This window comes from Esox lucius, chromosome 19, assembly GCF_011004845.1.
Source record: "Esox lucius isolate fEsoLuc1 chromosome 19, fEsoLuc1.pri, whole genome shotgun sequence".
Classification (NCBI taxonomy): Eukaryota; Metazoa; Chordata; class Actinopteri; order Esociformes; family Esocidae; genus Esox; species Esox lucius.
The window spans coordinates 47251276-47269392 of record NC_047587.1 but is presented as its reverse complement, the minus strand read 5'-3'; the positions used below and the strand labels follow the sequence as shown (position 1 = coordinate 47269392).

The following is an 18117-nucleotide window of genomic DNA, read 5'->3' as shown; positions in this document are numbered from 1 at the left end:
TGTGGAGAGAGTACAATATTACTCTGTTATCATGGACTGCGTCACCAGGAGCAGCTGTCAGTGGTGCTAAGAGTTGTTTATTGTGAGATCTCCGAAGGCGTGTCCATCTCAGAGCATTTTGTTGGTTTTCTTAATGTGCTTGGATATTGCGAACTGCCGTGGCCAGTCATATGATAATGGCAGTAATATGCAAGGCAAAAAGCAGGGTGTGCAGAAGAGAGTGCTAGACATGAATAACAAGGCCTTAAGTGTTCCTTGTGGAAGTCACACCCTTAACCTTGTTGTTGGTGATGCTGCTAAGTCATCTGTGACTTCCATCAGCTTGTTTGGTCTGCTGCAGAGACTTCACACCCTGTTTAGCTCCTCAGTAAACCGCTGGGCCATTCTTAAAGAACACGTGAAGAACCTAACAGTGAAACCAGATGGGAGTGTAGGGTTGACAGTGTTAAAGCTGTGCGCTACCAGCTTCCTGAGATGGTCAATGCTTTGTCTGCCTTGATAGAGTATGCGACAGAGAAACGAGATGCAGATGTAGTTTCAACAGCTGAATTTTCTCAAATGGAAAGCTTCTATGAGCTATATGGGTTTCTGTACTCGATTGATTAGATGAGGAGCAGTGAAAAGGAACGAAAGGGTGTGTGCTGCCAGAAATTAGAGTTGAAAATGCATGACATTAATGCAGAGGATCTGGGCCTGGAGGTAAAGGGGGCAGTTAGGACTTTTCCCACAGCTATAACCTCACCATATGTCATTCTTGATTACATATATAATCAACATATATAAGCAAAATATACAAACCCGATTCCAAAAAAGTTGGGAAACTGTACAAATTGTGAGTAAAAAAGGAATGGAATAATTTACAAATCTCATAAACTTATATTTAATTCACAATACAATAAAGATAACACATTCTGGAATTCATGAGAGCTACACATTCCAAAAAAGTTGGGACAGGTAGCAATAAGAGGCCGGAAAAGTTAAATGTACAGATAAGGAACAGCTGGAGGACCAATTTGCAACTTATTATGTCAATTGGCAACATGATTGGGTATAAAAAGATCCTCTCAGAGTGGCAGTGTCTCTCAGAAGTCAAAATGGGCAGAGGATCACTAATTCCCCCAATGCTGCGGCGAAAAATAGTGGAGCAATATCAGAAAGGAGTTTGAAGTTATCATCATCTACAGTGCATAATATCATCCAAAGATTCAGAGAATCTGGAACAATCTCTGTGTGTAAGGGTCAAGGCCAGAAAACCATACTGGATGCCCGTGATCTTTGGGCCCTCAGACGGCACTGCATCACATACAGGAATGATACTGTAATGGAAATCACAACATGGGCTCAGGAATACTTCCAGGAAACATTGTTGGTGAACAGTGCACCGTGCCTTTCGCCGTTGCCGGCTAAAACTCTATAGGTCAAAAAAGAAGCCATATCTAAACAGGATCCAGAAGCGCAGGCGTTTTCTCTGGGCCAAGAATCATTTAAAATGGACTGTGGCAAAGTGGAAAAGTGTTCTGTGGTCAGACGAATCAAAATTTGAAGTTAATTTTGGAAAACTGGGACGCCATGTCATCCGGACTAAAGAGGACAAGGACAACCCAAGTTGTTATCAGCGCTCAGTTCAGAAGCCTGCATCTCTGATGGTATGGGGTGGCATGAGTGCGTGTGGCATGGGCAGCCTACACATCTGGAAAGGCACCATCAATGCTGACAGTTATATCCAAGTTGTAGAACAACATATGCTCCCATCCAGACATTGTCTCTTTCAGGGAAGACCTTGCATTTTCTAACATGACAATGCCATACCCATTTCAAGGAGAATGTCCAGAATATGCAGAAGCAAACTGATGAATGGGCTGCCACCGCTCACGATGGAACAGACGAGCCAGGCCGACGAGTAACCAACACAGCGCCGGTGATGAAGGAGGCATGCGACACAGTCATCAAGGTGGAGCAGAGGTTTTCACAAAGTGACCACCTGATCGCTGCAAAGCTGGTTGACGGCTCGCTCTTCCCACAATTTGTCCTGTCATTCCCTACATTGGAGCTTGACGGTCGGTGAAACTACGGCCTCTAGGAAACAAGGAAAAGTTGAAGTCTGAGCTTCACACTGGTAAGATGGCCCTGTCTCTTTTAAGATCCATCCATACAACCTAGAGGAGGCTTTTGCTGAGACCGTCACTCTGCTGAAAATTATCATAACACCTATGGCGACATCTGAGTCAAAGAGGAACTTTTCCATCGTGAAGAGGGTAAAAACCTTCACCCACAATACCATGGGACAGCCGCAACTCAACGCATTGGCCATGTTGTCCATCGAAAACCAGCTGATTCAGCAACTACATGACTTCTTCCCAAAGTCATCAAAAAGTTTGCCCAGAGGAAGAACCGCTATGCCACCTCTCTCTTCAAGTGAGCCCTCTGCCTTGGTGAGTGAAAGCATATTTTATCATCCTGCCTTTGTGGTGCTGGTCTGTGCATTGGTCATATTTTTGTGCTGGATCGATTGATATAGATGGTAAAGAGTGTCAGTGTGTCCATGCTTATCTATTAAGGTTGTTGTCATAGAATGGATCTGTATCCCTAAAAGGTTGTCTTTACGCTTCGTTGTGGCCTTCAGTGGTGTTGAGCTCATTGCTGTTTGCGTATGGCCCTGTAGGCACATTGGTTCTGAGCTTGGTTGCATTCCTAAATTAGGCTTGTAAATGTGACAGTGGTAATTTTACAAGTGTGTGAGAGAGAAGGAGAGCAATTACACAAGAAGGTCTCTCCTTTTCTCTCCAGTATGTGGAGTACAACACCTGGTAGAAGCAAGCCACTCTGTCGTTAAAAGGGTTATGTTGAGCCACGCTGTTTGTTGAGGTGTTAAATAAACACATCAGTAGCAAGAGGAAGTTTTGTAGCTTTACTGGTATGTATCCTATATTTTGAAATGGTCTGTGCCCCACACATTTTTTACATATAAAAACATCACTGTGGAAGTCCCTCCAAAATTGATGAAAAGATGAGAAGAAAACTGGTCAGGGAGGCTTCCAAGAGGCCTACAGTAACATTAAAGGAACTGCTGGAATTTCTGGCAAGTACTCGCTGTGTGCTACATGTGACAACAATCTCCTGTATTGTTCATATGAATGGGCTATGGGGTAGGTCTGATGAAACCAAGGTTGAACTTTTTGGCAATAATAATTGCAAAAACAACACTGCACATCACCCAAAGAACACCATACACACAGCGAAGCATGGTGGTGGCAGGATCATGCTTTGGGGCTGTTTTCCTTCAGCTGGAACCACGGCCTTAGTCAGGGTGGAGGGAATTATGAACAGTTTCCAATACCAGACAATTTTTGCACAAAACCTTCAGTCGTCCGTTAGAAACCTGAAGATGAAGTTCTCCTTTCAGCACGACAACAAACCAAAGCACGAATCCAAATCCACAAAAGCATGGCCTCACGTTTTGGAATGACCTGAATCTAATTGAACATCTGTGGGGTGATCTGAAGAGGGCTGTGCACAGTCTGAAAATAATCTGAAGATGTCCTCACAATCTGACAGATTTAGAGCACTTTTGCAAAGAAGAGGGGACAAATATTGCCACGTCAAGATGTGCCATGCTAATAGACTCCTACCCAAAAAGACTGAGTGCTGTAATAAAATCAAAAGGTGCTTCAACAAAGTATTAGTTTAATGGTGTGCACACCTGTGTATGAGTTTTTTTATTGGTATTTTTCCCACTCAAAGATTTCAGTTTGTTTTTCAACTGAATTGTTCACATTATAGGTCACAAAAAGTTCTGACATGATTTTTTATATCCACAGTACATATACAGTTGAATACGTCAATCAGCCAAAACATTATGAACACTGAAAGGTGAAGTGAATAACACTGATAATCTTGTTATCATGTCACCTGTCAGTGGGTGGGATATATTAGGCAGTAAGTGAACATTCTGTCCCTAAAGTTGATGTGTTAGAAGCAGGACAAATGGGCAAGAGTAAGGATCTGAATGACTTTTCAGATTCCAAAATGTATTTATTTTTTCCCCCTCAAAGATTTTTTTCAATTACATTTTTCACGTTATAGGTCACATTAAAGGTGGAAAAAGTTCTGAAATTATTTATCTTTGTCTCATTCTTTTACATCACAAGAACCTGGCATTTTAACAGGGGTGTGTAGACTGTTTATATCCACTGTATGTTAATAAAACCTTTGTGGCCATTGTGTGTGATTCTGTAGGTATGTTTGTGAATGTGTGCAAGCAGAGATTAAGTGTTAGAACTGGGTATGAAGATTATTAAATGTGTACCCAGGGAAGCTAGCTTTCATCAAAATAGTATTAAGAAATGTACCTGAGTAATTTATTATGTCCATTTTGGACTTCTTAATACTTTCCCCATTGCTAACAGAAGGCATTACATTTCTATCCCATAATAAGCTGTGCTAAGCAACAAGCTTCATGAGTGTGGTTGAATGTGAGAGTGTATTATATAAGCTTTTGTGTATGTCTGTTTGTGTGTGTGTGTGTGTCAATTGTACATTTTGACGGGTATATGCAGCATATAATATAGCAATGCTCATTTTGACCCTGTCAACCATAAAATATTTAAGAGAGCCAGTGCTTGAGCACATCATAGCTAAACAAGACATTTAAGATGCATTTGAACGTCTTGCAGGATTGCCAATCACACAGGACATAAGGAGGGGAAAAACACCCATCTGCAAGCAGTTGATGACCTTTCAAGAGCTCCCACTCACTGTTCCCACCTTACCTACCAGTAGTTAATGTAGGGTATAATGTGTCAGAATGGTGATTTATGGCCCAGGAGGGCGGGACTTCAATATTGATGTGACAGGTGGGCGGGACATCAGGTTTGTAGGGTGGGACTTCCTGTATGACATGTGTAAGGGCGGGGCTTCAGGAGTGACATATGCATGTCCGGTGACTTTGTAATTTATGATTACATTGATGTGTCCGTGTTTGATGTTTTACAATGTCTGATGAGCAAAACAGACTAGTGTTATAACAGGTGGGTTGTGATGATTAACAAATGGCCCTTAGGGTTCCAGAATGTTAAATTCCCAGGCAATAAATAAGTGTTGTGTCAGTGAAATTCAACACTACTGTTGTTTGCTCCTTGGGGTTTAAGGCCGGGTGTCTCTGTAAAGCACTTTGTGACAACTGCTGTTGTAAAAAGGGCTTTATAAATAAATTTGATTGATTGATTGATGGTAAGTTGTTTGGTGTTCAACAAATGGTGTTTGTCACATATAAAAAACCCTGGTGTTTAATCTTCTGATAAGTGGTGCAACAGATGGCCTACAACCGGTGGTTGTTAACCTTTCATGTTTTATGGGTTGATTGGCGTGGTCTGCGTATTTAAATCATGCAGACATCAGCGATGGTCATTCAGTCTTGCCTTAGCAAACTTACATGGAGGATTGTGCTGCGATCAATGTTTTGGGTGAAACACTGGTGAAAGCTAACATCTTAAACGCAGCTCAGCGATTTGGTAGGTAATTACAAATGGACCGCAGAGATGCAATCAATATGTCAGCCCCGAAGAAACCGATGCAGAGTTTAACCCAAATCCATCAACTACACCAGGATATGTTGGCACAGGAATGGGAATTGGACGATGGTTGGATTGGTGGATACATTTTCAACCCTGAGCTACCAGAGGTGGCATTTTATGAATTACCTGAAGATTGTGTGTTTAAGGCTGGTGTGACTGATCAAATGGTTTTTAATGCTGGATGATGGGGCACCTTTCGAAAAGTGTTTTATTTGGGGCCGAAACAAGGCCCACATTATACAATAGATGTACTGTTTAAAGTTGTCGAGGGGCTGAAAGAGTATGACTCTGTTAGATTGGAACTATTTCCAGAAAATGTCAGCGGCGTGGATTGTGACTGCAGACAGTTTGACTGACGTAAGATCATGAAGCCCCGCCTTAAAGGGATGAATACATGGACAAATTTAATGAGGATGCTGTATGCGACGCAGCGGCGTCATGGTGAGACGAAAGCAAAGAGTCTAATGTCTAAGACATGGTAACTCCAGTTCTCATATTAACATGGATATAAACAAACACTGTGAGAAATATGAATGTCTATGTAACATTTCTGAATATCTTGGTTGTGTATTTTGAAAACTCAAATAAAACGATGTTAAACGTATTAATTCTCATTATTGCTTGAATGCTCTACGTTGTTTGAACAGGTTATGAAAAGTATTTACTACAACCCGGTAAACCCTGGTGCTTGTGGGTAGAGATGGTTTGAAAAGAGCGTACTTGGAGAAAACCGGGGAGATCCTCAAAATGGTGAGGCCGATGACTGGCTGCTCACCCAGGATGCATACACGCTACACAGGCCTGTAGCTATACATTTTAAAAGAAAGAGTTATTGTTCATGATATAAATTCACAATTTCAGCTGGATTTGGTTGACATGAGGGCTTACAGTGTGGAAAACAATAACATGAAATTTATGTTAACAAGCATAGATGTATTAGGCAAATACGCATGGATTCGCGTGCTGAGAAATAAAAGTGCTATCGAGGTAAAGCGAGCATTTGAAGACATAAAAGAAGGAAGAACACCGCAAAAAGTCCAAACGGACAAGGGGAAGGAGTTTTTTAAGTCACATTTTGAAATGTTGATGAAGTACAACATAAACCATTTTGCTACAGGAAATGTCAAAGTGAGTATCGTTGAGAGATTTAATAAAACAATTAAATCACGAATGTGGAGGTATCTCACAGCTGCCAACACTCATCGCTATGGTGATGTAATTCAAGATTTAGTTCACGGATACAGCCATAGCTACCATCGGTCTATTAAGATGAAGCCTGCTGACGTTTGTGAAGAAAACGTTAGATTAGTTCTCAAGAACCTGTATGGTACAACATTAACGAGAAATGGTAATCAAAACTACAAGTTCCAGGTTGGGGATACTGTGAGACTCTCAAAGCTGAGAGGTGAGTTTACAAAAGTCTATGAAAAAGGGAACACAGATGAATATTTTACAATAACAATGTATTCCTCTGGTACCTTCTGTATATAGAATAAAAGATTATGATGGTGATGTGATAGTTGGGACCTTTTATGAACTGGAATTGCTGAAAATAATCTTGGTTAAGGATAAAACTTTTAAAGTGGAAGCAGTTTTGAATGAGAAAGTACAGAAAGGGAAGAAAATGTGTCTTGTGAAATGGCTTGGTTGGCCTGAGAAATTTAACAGCTGGATACCATCGGAACAAGTGGTTGACCTAGAAAATGGATAAAACTCCAGGATTTTCAGGATCACGTCATTTACATTGACTGTGATCAGCATGGGTGACGGTGGCTTCTACATAACGCTGCCCAGTAACTCATCGAGACTATCCAAGCAATACGGGTTTGTGCTATACCACAAAATTTGCCAAAGGTATAGATTTGAAAGGTGATTGGGAAGTATATTTGATAGAATTCCAATACCCGCATACGTGGAAGACTTTTACATGGGGTGAAAATGCATTTGAACTACATGACTCGAATAACGACAAAACTTGGAAATATGAACTCAACACCGGTTATTAAAGCAGCATATTAAAACTAGTGACAGAGCTCAACAGTTATATAAAACCACATGGTGTATGGGTGGGGTATGATGAATTTAAAAATAGAATGTTTCTAAAAGGTGAGTCCCAGTTTAGTTTAAAATTTAGTGCAAAACTGGAACAGATATTGGGCTTAAAACCAGGCGAGCGGTGGTACGCCCCATGGTACGGGACATTCCCCACAGATATTCTGGCTGGGTTTAAAACCCTATACATTTACACAGATATAATTGATTATCAACGTGTTGGTGACGGTCATTACAGTCACTGCTGCGAACTGTACATATTGCCGGAAAAAAGAACGAAGTTGTCACAGTGACGTACGACAAGCCACACTACGTACCTCTTAGTAAGAGTCAATTTTATGAGATCTGTATTGAAGTAAAATGCGATCAAAACCAGCTGGTTTCATTTGTAGTGGGGAAGGTGATTGCAAAATTACACTTCAGACCTGTCAAACAATCTTTTAGAATTTAAGATGCAGCCACAGAAACTCTACGATGATCCTCAAAGGTATGTTGAATACTCCACAACACAGGCCGGTAACGGTTGACCGGGGTATCATGGTAGCGCTGCAATGTATGGGGCTGGTCTAGAGGGCCTTTTCCGAGAGCTTTTCCGGATGGCAATACCTTTGTTGAAGCGAGGGTTCTTAATAGCAAAACCACATCTGAAGAATGCAGCTAGGACAGTGTTAGGAAGAATGCGGCTACAACAGTGTTATGTCACGACAAACAAAACAGCAGGATGGTTCTGGATTGATGGTTATGACTCGAGGTGTTAGAAAGTGACCACCTGGTAGGAGGAGCCTACCCAATAGTAAAAAACACAAGAACGAGACAAAAACAAGAGCCGCGGTTAAAAGAGAACATACACCCCGGAGAACACTCAAAGGGAACACGGCAAAGCTGATTAAGGATATATTTATTTAGAATGAAAAACTGAAATATCTTTGTATGTGCACTACTGTTCAAAAGTTTTAGAACACCAACAGTTTTTTTTTGTTTTAAATTTAAGTAGTTTCCTACACCACTTAACTGGAGGAAGCTCTGACAGGAAGAGGTCTGGCAGACACAAAGCCACAACAGAATCAGAAGTTTCTCAAGGTCAACAGCTTGTGTGATAGGTGGCTCACAGGAAAACAGCTTCAAGCACACTTAACACTGTGAAAGGATGTCAAGGATGGAGGAGGAAGCTTGATGGTCGGGGGCTCAATTGCTGGATCCAGAGTCGGCAAATTGCACAGAGTGAGTGGCACAGAGCTGCCACATCATTTTGTAGGGCCATGCAATACTCTCTGGTGTGTACAGTGGGGAGAACAAGTATTTGATAACCTGCAAAATCTGCAGTTTTTCCCACTTACAAAGCACATAGAAGTCTATCATTTTTATCATAGGTACTCTTCAACTGTGAGTGACGGAATCTAAAACTAAAATCCAGACAATCACATTGTATGCTGTTACTGAGGGAAGGAGGTTGTTGGCGATACATGGCTCCATCCATCCTCCCCTCAATACAGTGCAGTCATCCTGTCCCCTTTGCAGAAAAGCATCCACAAATAATGATGTTTCCACCTCCATGCTTCACGGTTGGGATGGTGTTCTTTGAGTTGTACTCATCCTTCTTCCTCCAAACACGGCGAGTGGAGTTTAGACCAAAAAGCTCTATTTTTGTCTCATCACACCACATGACTTTCTCCCATTCCTCCTCTGGATCATCCAGATGGTCATTGGCAAACTTCAGACGGGCCTGGAAATGTGCTTTCTTCAGCAGGGGGACCTTGCAGGCGCTGCAGAATTTTAATCCATGACAGCATAGTGTGTTACTAATGGTTTTCTTTGAAACTGTGGTCTCAGCTCTCTTCAGGTCATTGACCAGGTCCTGCCGTGTAGTTCTGGGCTGATCCCTCACCTTCCTCATGATCATTGATGTCCCACAAGGTGAGATCTTGCATGGAGCACCAGACCGAGGGAGATTGACTGTCATCTTGAACTTCTTCCATTTTCTAATAATTGCGCCAACAATTGTTTCCGTCTCACAAAGCCTATTGTCCTGTAGCCCAGCCTTGTGCAGGTCTACAATTTTATCCCTGATGTCCTTACACAGCTCTCTGGTCTTGGCCATTGTGGAGAGGTTGGAGTCTGTTTGATTGAGTGTGTGGACAGGTGTCTTTTATACAGGTAACGAGTTTAAACAGGTGCAGTTAATACAGGTAATGAGTGGAGAACAGGAGGGCTTCTTAAAGAAAAACTAACAGGTCTGTGAGAGCCGGAATTCTTACTGGTTTGTTAGGTGGTCAAATACTTATGTCACGCAATAAAAGGCAAATTAATTATTTAAAAATCATACACTGTGATTTTCTGGATTTTTGTTTTAGATTCTGTCTGTCACAGTTGAAGTGTACCTATGATAAAAATGACAGACCTCTACATGCTTTGTAAGTAGGAAAACCTGCTAAATGTCCCAAAACATACCTCCAGGCTGTCAGAACTACCTTAAAAGAAAAGAACAAGACGGTAGACTGCATAGTCATGTAACAAGTCATGGAATGGCCAGCACAGTCTAAGACTTATACTCCATCGAGCTGGTTTGGGATGAACTGGGCAGAAGGGTGAACGCAAAGCAACATACAAGGGCAATACATTTGTCGGAACTTCGGTTACTGTCGGAACTTCTGTTGTGGCTACTTTGAAGAGTCAAAAATCTAGATTTAACTCCACAATTAATTTTGTCTCAGATTATTTATTTCAATTTCAGGTTACATTAAGACAATAATCTGTGAATTTCAATACAAACGGGAAAAATGTAGGTGTTATAAAAGTATATGTTTTCAGATTTTTTATTCAGTACTTCGTATAAAGGCCTTTGGCTGTGTATGCAGCTTTGAATGTTCTTGGGTATGCCTAGATTTTAGCAATATCTCCCATTCTTCCAAGTAGATCCTCTCTAGCTCTGTTAGATTGGATGGTGAGTGTCTCTGAACTGCAATCTTCATGTCGCCCCACAGATGTTCAATGGGGTTCAAGTCTGGGCTTTGACTGGGCCACTCAAGGACATTCACAGACTTGTCCTGAAGCCACTCCAGCAGTGTGTTGGTGGTGTGCTTCAGGTTATTATCATGGTGAAAAGATGAATCCTCGCCCACGTCTGAGGTCCTATGTGCTGTGAATTAGGTTTTTCTTCAAGTAACTCATTGTATTTTCTCTATTTATTCTTCCCACAATCCTGACCAGACTCCCAGTCCCTGTTTCTAAGAAGCATCCCCACAGCATGATGCTCCCACTACCATTATCTACATGATGACTGGGAGATTTTATTAGCCAAGTGATGAGTGGTACCATGTTTTCGCCATACATAGTGCTTGGCATTCAGGCCTGATAGTTTCATTTTGGTCTCATCAGACCTGAGGATCTTTGTCCACATCTTTGTCTTTCCGGTGGCATGTCATGTGCCTTTTACTCCGGAGTGGCTTCCGTCTAGCCACAATACTAAGGATTGATTGAGAGTACTGCAGAAAAAGTACTTCTGTGAGGTTCTCCCATCTCCGCAGAGAAAATCGGAAGTTGTGTTTTAGGGGCCTCTGGGTTCTCGGTAACCTCCCTGACCAAGGCCCGTCTTGACAGTTTAATTTGGATTTTAAACTTTTTCCATTTCATAATGATGGAGCCCACTGTGCTCTGGGAAATTTGTGCTTTTGGAGTATGTTTATGACCTTTCCCAGATAAATAAATTAAGTCGATATCACAACAAAATGTGGAGAATGTGAAGGGGTCTACAGTAAAGACATTGTATAAAAATATTGTGGAAGGTTTCATGTTGCAGCAAGGGTTTTACTAAATGCCTGAGAAGAAGTAGCTTTCCAATGTTTCATATTAATATAGATATACTGTATAATACATTTCCTCTTTAAAACACATTATACAGGAGGAACATAATACCCACATGAGCATTGTACATTTTTGTTAATAATTTTGTAAGAAATACAATAGAGGAACCGTTGATGAGGGGTGAGATCAATACCCTTTTCACACTTGTGCGCAAAACCAATATTTTCTCGTCACTTTGTTCTTTCCATCGCGATGAGCCTTTTACATTAACTAAAATAGAGATACTCAAGAAGTATCACAAAAAATAATGCAGGGTTATTTTAGACACTTAAAAATAGCTGGAAAGTATAGACATTTAGTTATTTGTTTAATCATTAATCAGAAGTACAATATTGTTAACCTAAACTTGTATGGTTCAAAAGTAAACAATTAATTATTTCAAGCCAGTGCCAATGTAAAAAACGCTTATGGACATATTATCTCCATGGATATACCTCAGCGGTGGCCCTGCTACAACACTTATCTGAAGTTGAGATTGTGAGAAATCTCAGATTGTGTTTTACCTGCCCCTCCTTCTCTCTGTATGAGTAGCGTGGCCTCAGCTCCAACAGGACACTCTTTAAGTAACTCCACCACACGGCCATGTCCCGCCCCCGCCACGCCCTGCTGGTTCACTTCCAGGATCAGGTCTCCTTCATTCAGACCCCCGCCCTGCACACCTGGCTCCAACACCTGTTTAATAGAACATACACTGGTATGATCAATAGCCAGTCCAGATAGCCAGACCAGAAAGACAGGATAGCGAGCCCGCCAGATTTTTAGCAGGAGTAACATTCTACCTGTTTGACCCGCTGCCCTGTGGGGCTGTCGGCGATGGTGAATCCGAATCCTTCAGCTCCTTTCACCATGGTAACGCTCAGCAGCTCCACCCCTTGGATCACACCTCCAGCAATCCCTGTTGCTCCCGATGATGCCATGGAGACATTGTCGTCGTGTGGCGTCATGGCTGGCACAGACCCGGGGGTGGTGGGTGGAAGCGAGGACCCATCAAGGTGGGTGTCCCCAGGATGGGGTGTCCCGGGCTGGGCTAGGGCTTGTGGAGGTAGCTGGGAGCTCAGAGATAAGTACTCCAGGTAAGGGTCGTAACTGCTACGTCCATTAACCACTAGGGGGCGTTCCAGTCCCATGGGGGTCAGGGAGGTGCCAGCAGATGCTCCGCTAGGGTCCTCAGGGTCAAAGGGCAGGGGGTATCCCCGGCAGAGGACCAGGGTGACACTTTGGCCAATGGGAACGGACTGGAATAGTTTTACCACATCAGCATGTGTGGTGCCCAGACAACAGATGTCATTTATGTAGACAATGACGTCACCTAAATTGGGAACACGCAGAAGTCTTTCATTATTTGTGATGCTCTGAAAAAAATAGTTTACTATTGCACAACATTAAACAACATAACCATGGTGATTGGAGGTGATTAGAATGACAACAGATGTCATTTATGTAGACAATGACGTCACTTAAATTGGGAACACGCAGACGTCTTTCATTATTTGTGAAGTTCTGAAAAAAAGAGTTTAATATTGCACAACATTAAACAACATAACCATTGAGATTGGAGGTGATTAGAATGACAACAGATGTCATTTATGTAGACAATGACGTCACTTAAATTGGGAACACGCAGACGTCTTTCATTATTTGTGAAGTTCTGAAAAAAAGAGTTTAATATTGCACAACATTAAACAACATAACCATTGAGATTGGAGGTGATTAGAATGACAACAGATGTCATTTATGTAGACAATGACGTCACCTAAATTGGGAACATGCAGACGTCTTTTGTTATTTGTGATGTTCTGAAAAAAAAGAGTTTACTATTGCACAACATTAAACAACATAACCATTGAGATTGGAGGTGATTAGAATGACAACAGATGTCATTTATGTAGACAATGACGTCACCTAAATTGGGAACACGCAGACGTCTTTTGTTATTTGTGATGTTCTGAAAAAAAAGAGTTTACTATTGCACAACATTAAACAACATAACCATTGAGATTGGAGGTGATTAGAAAGATGTAATACAAAATCAGTGAAAATAATCAATTACACTCATGTATGAAAACAAACCATACTGTGTAAACAGTGTTTACTAAACGTGTCTTTACGAAGGTGACAGATCTCTAGCTAGTGCCTTCCTGTTGCTGTCTTACCTTTGCCCCCTCAACATTTTTGTAAAAAATAAAATGTTAAAAAAATACAGTACTTTGTTTTGCAGTCAAAAAGACAAATTGAAAAGAGTGTTTCCCATGTGAAGTTACATGATTTGAAACTGGGAGCTCTGGTTACACGTGCACTCTGGTGCACTGAAATACACAAAGCATTATACATATATATGCTCAAAAAAATTAAGGGAACACGTAATCATCACAGCATAACACCAAGTCAGTTAAATAGGTCCAGTGAAGAAGCATAAGAAATTGTGAATCAGTGTCACCTGTTTTGATGCAAATGAATGTGACAACAGGTGCACGGGAGAGGCAACATCAATGCAAACCCCAAAAAGGGAATGGTGTAACAGGTGGTGGCCACAGACACCGAATTGCTCTTCCTTTATCCTTTCTGATGGATTCTCCTCTAGTTTTGCTAGTGTCCTTGTCACTACTGGCAGCATGAGGCGGTACCTGCAGCCCATTCAGGTTGCAAGGGTAGTCCATTACCTCCAGGATGGCACATCCATATGCAAGAAGGTTTGCTGTGTCTACCAGTACAGTCTCAAGAGCATCGAGGAGATACCAGGAGACGGGCCGTTACAAGAGGAGAGCTGGACAGGGCCATAGGAAGGGCATCAACCCAGCAGCAGGACCAGTATCTGCTCTTTTGTGCGAGGAACAGGAGGAGCCAAAGGCCTACAAAATGACCTCCAGCAGGCTACTGACCAAACTGTCAGAAACAGACTCCATGAGAGTGTCATGAGGGCCCAATGTCCTCTAGTGGGACCTGTGTTCATTGCCCAGCACAGTGCAGCTGGATTGGCATATGCCAGAAAACACCAGAATTGGCAGGTCCGCCATTGGCGCACTATTCTATTCACATATGAGAGCAGGTTCGCACTGAGCACATGTGACAGACGTGAAAGAGTCTGGAGACGCTGTGGTGAACATTACGCTGCCTGCAACATCATCCAGCATGACTGGTTTGCAGTGGGTCAGTGATGGTCTGGGGAGGCATATCTTTGGTGGGACACACAGACCTCCACTTGCTAGCCAACTGTTCCCTGACTGCTGATACAGTTGTGCTAATTAGTTGGCATTCCCCAGCAGAAATGTTGATATTTTGGCATTGATTTTGAAGACTGATCAGGCAAAAAAAATTACCCTTGAATGTTTGGCCTTGTTACAGACACACAAGGTGACAAACACAGGTGAAAATGGCAATTAAAGGTGAATTCCCCACAGCTGTGGCTTATTAAATTGCAATTAGTGTCTGTTTAAAAATAGTCAATGAGTGTGTTAGCTCTCACGTGTATGCACTTAGCAGGCTAGATACTGAGCCATGGGGAGGAGAAAAGAACTGTCAATACCTGGGTAACAAGGTAAGAGCTTTATATAGATGGAAAAGGATATAAAAAGATATCCAAAGCCTTGCAAAAGCCAGTCAGTATTGTTCAATCACTTATTAACAAGTGGAAAATTCAGGGAACTTTTGATTCCAAGCCAAGGTCAGGTAGACCAAGAAAGATTTGTCAAAACTGCCAGGAGAATTGTTGGGGATACAAATAAAAACCCACAGGTACCCTCAGGAGAAATACAGACTGCTCTGGGAAAAGACGGAGTGGTTGTTTCAAGGAGCACAATACAACGATGCATGAACAAAAATGAGCTGCATGGTCAAGTAATGCCACAAAAAACGCCCAGTTACAGTATGCCCAACAACCACTTGACACACCTCTCAGCTGCTGGCACACTGTACTTTGGAGTGACAAGACCAAAATAGAGCTTTATGTTACAACCATAACCGCTATGTTTGGAGAGGGGTCAACAAGGCCTATTGTGAACAGAATACCATCCCCACTTGTGAAGCATGGTGGTAGCTCACTGATATTTTGGGGGTGTGTGAGCTCTAAAGGCATGGGGAATCTTGTGAAAATTGATGGCAAAATTAATGCTGCATTTTATCAGAAAATACTGGCAGACAATTTGCATTCTTTTGCACGAAAGCTGCACATGGGACTATCTTGGACATTTCAGCATGACAATGACCCTAAGCACAAGGCCAGGATGACCCTCCATTGGTTACAGCAGAAAAAGGTGAAGGTTGTGGAAGGTGAAGGTCACAGTCGCCTGACCTTAATATCGTTGTGCCACTCCGGGGAGATCTCAAACGTGTGGTTCATGCAAGACGACCAAAGAGATGACCTGGAGGCATTTTGCCAAGACAAATGGGCAGCTATACCACCTGCAGGAATTTGCGGGCTCATAGACAACTATTACAAAAGACTGCACGTGGTCATTGATGCTAAAGGAGGCAATACACAATATTAAGAATTAAGGGTAGGCAGACTTTTGAACAGGAGTCAGTAAAAAAAATATTTGTTGCCATGTTTTGTTTTATGGTTGTGCCATTCTTTAATGACCTATAGTTGAATGTGAATCCCATAAGAATTAAAAGACGTGTTTTGCCTGCTCACTCAGGTTCTTTGCAAATGGTGTATATATATATTTATACATATTACCAATTGTCCAAGGGTATGCAAACATTTGAGCACAACTATGTACATTGGATTGGGATCTGGGGAATTTGGAGGCCAAGTCAACACCTTGAACTCGTTGTCTTCCTCAAACCATTCCTGAACCTTCTGCTTTGTGGCAGGGCGCATTATCTTGCTGAAAGAAGCCAATGCCATCAGGGAATACCGTTGCCATGAAAGGCTGCACATGGTCTGCAACAATGCGTAGGTAGGTGGCACGTGTCAAAATAACATCCAGGACCCAAGGTTTCCCAGCAGAACATTGCCCAAAGCATCACACTGCCTCTGCTGGCCTGCCTCCTTCCCATAGCGCATTCTTCCATTGCTCCGTGGTCCAGTTTGGATGCTCATGCAACCATTGTAGGTGCTTTCGGCAGTGGACTGGGGTCAGCATGGACACTGACTGGTCTGCGGCTATGCAGTCCCATACGTAACAAACTGCGATGCACTGTGTGTTCTGACACCTTTCTCTCAGTACCAGCATTAACTTTTATAGCAATTTGAGCTACAGAAGTGCATCTGTTGGATTGGACCACACAAGCCAGCTTTTCTCTCCCCATGTGCATCAATGAGACTTGGCTGCCCATGACCCTGTCGCCAGTTGAATGCTTTTCCTACTTGGACCACTTTTAATAGGTACTGACCACTGCAAACCAGGAACACCCCACAAGGGCTGCAGTTTTGGAAATGCTCTGACCCAGTCGTCTAGCCATCATCATTTGGCCCTTGTCAAAGTCGCTCAGATCCTTACACTTGCCCATTGTTCCTGCTTCTAACACATCAACTTTGAGCACAGAATGTTAACTTGCTGAATTATATAACCCACCCACTGACAGGTGCCATGATAACAAGATTCACTGTTATACACTTCACCTGTCAGTGGTCATAATGTTATGGCTGATCGGTGTATATTTCCTATTTAAACAAATTTCATGTGTGTTTTAATGGAAAACCAAGACATTGGTTAGCAACTTCAAACTGTTGAATGGTTGTGTTTGTGTGGGGTGGTGGGTATAATATATATAGCTCCAGAAAAATTAGGAGACAGTTGAATAAGAAAAGTTGAAAAAGAAGGTTTTGAGTGAGGAACAGAACCGTTCAATTCAAAGTGGTCTCTAAATTTTAACCCTTCCGTTCCACAATTAAAACCTTCCTTTCGACTTTTTTGGAAAGGAAAGAAAAAGGTGCAGTAATCTCTTAATTTCTTCTGCCGCTGTATGTGTGTGGTATATATACACTCACCTAAAGGATTATTAGGAACACCTGTTCAATTTCTCATTAATGCAATTATCTTATCAACCGATCACATGGCAGTTGCTTCAATGCATTTAGGGGTGTGGTCCTGGTCAAGACAATCTCCTGAACTCCAAACTGAATGTCAGAATGGGAAAGAAAGGTGATTTAAGCAATTTTGAGCATGGCATAGTTGTTGGTGCCAGACGGGCCGGTCTGAGTATGTCACAATCTGCTCAGTTACTGGGATTTTCACGCACAACCATTTCTAGGGTTTACAAAGAATGGTGTGAAAATGGAAAAACATCCAGTATGCAGCAGTCCTGTGGGCGAAAATGCCTTGTTGATGCTAGAGGTCAGAGGAGAATGGGCCGACTGATTCAAGCTGATAGAAGAGCAACTTTGACTGAAATAACCACTCGTTGCAACCGAGGTATGCAGCAAAGCATTTGTGAAGCCACAACACGCACAACCTTGAGGCGGATGGGCTACAACAGCAGAAGACCCCACCGGGTACCACTCATCTCCACTACAAATAGGAAAAAGAGGCTACAATGTTGCCTGGTCTGATTCTCGATTTCTGTTGAGACATTCAGATGGTAGTCAGAATTTGGCGTAAACAGAATGAGAACATGGATCCATCATGCCTTGTTTCCACTGTGCAGGCTGGTGGTGGTGGTGTAATGGTGTGGGGGATGTTTTCTTGGC

The 18117-nt window shown here is 42.2% G+C and overlaps 1 protein-coding gene across 11 annotated transcripts in view; it reads right to left on the bottom strand.

Moving 5' to 3' along the window:
• Positions 1 to 18117, bottom strand: part of LOC105009031 (membrane-associated guanylate kinase, WW and PDZ domain-containing protein 2) — a 364503-nt gene that overhangs the window by 52933 nt on the left and 293453 nt on the right. For all 11 annotated transcript variants that reach the window (XM_020044758.2, XM_020044759.2, XM_013131917.3 and 8 more), the window contains exons 10-11: positions 12266 to 12795; positions 11990 to 12158 (exon numbers count right to left, since the gene is read on the bottom strand). In XM_020044758.2, coding sequence (XP_019900317.2) covers positions 11990 to 12158; positions 12266 to 12795 — 699 coding nt within the window. The remainder of the gene's footprint in view (positions 1 to 11989; positions 12159 to 12265; positions 12796 to 18117) is intronic.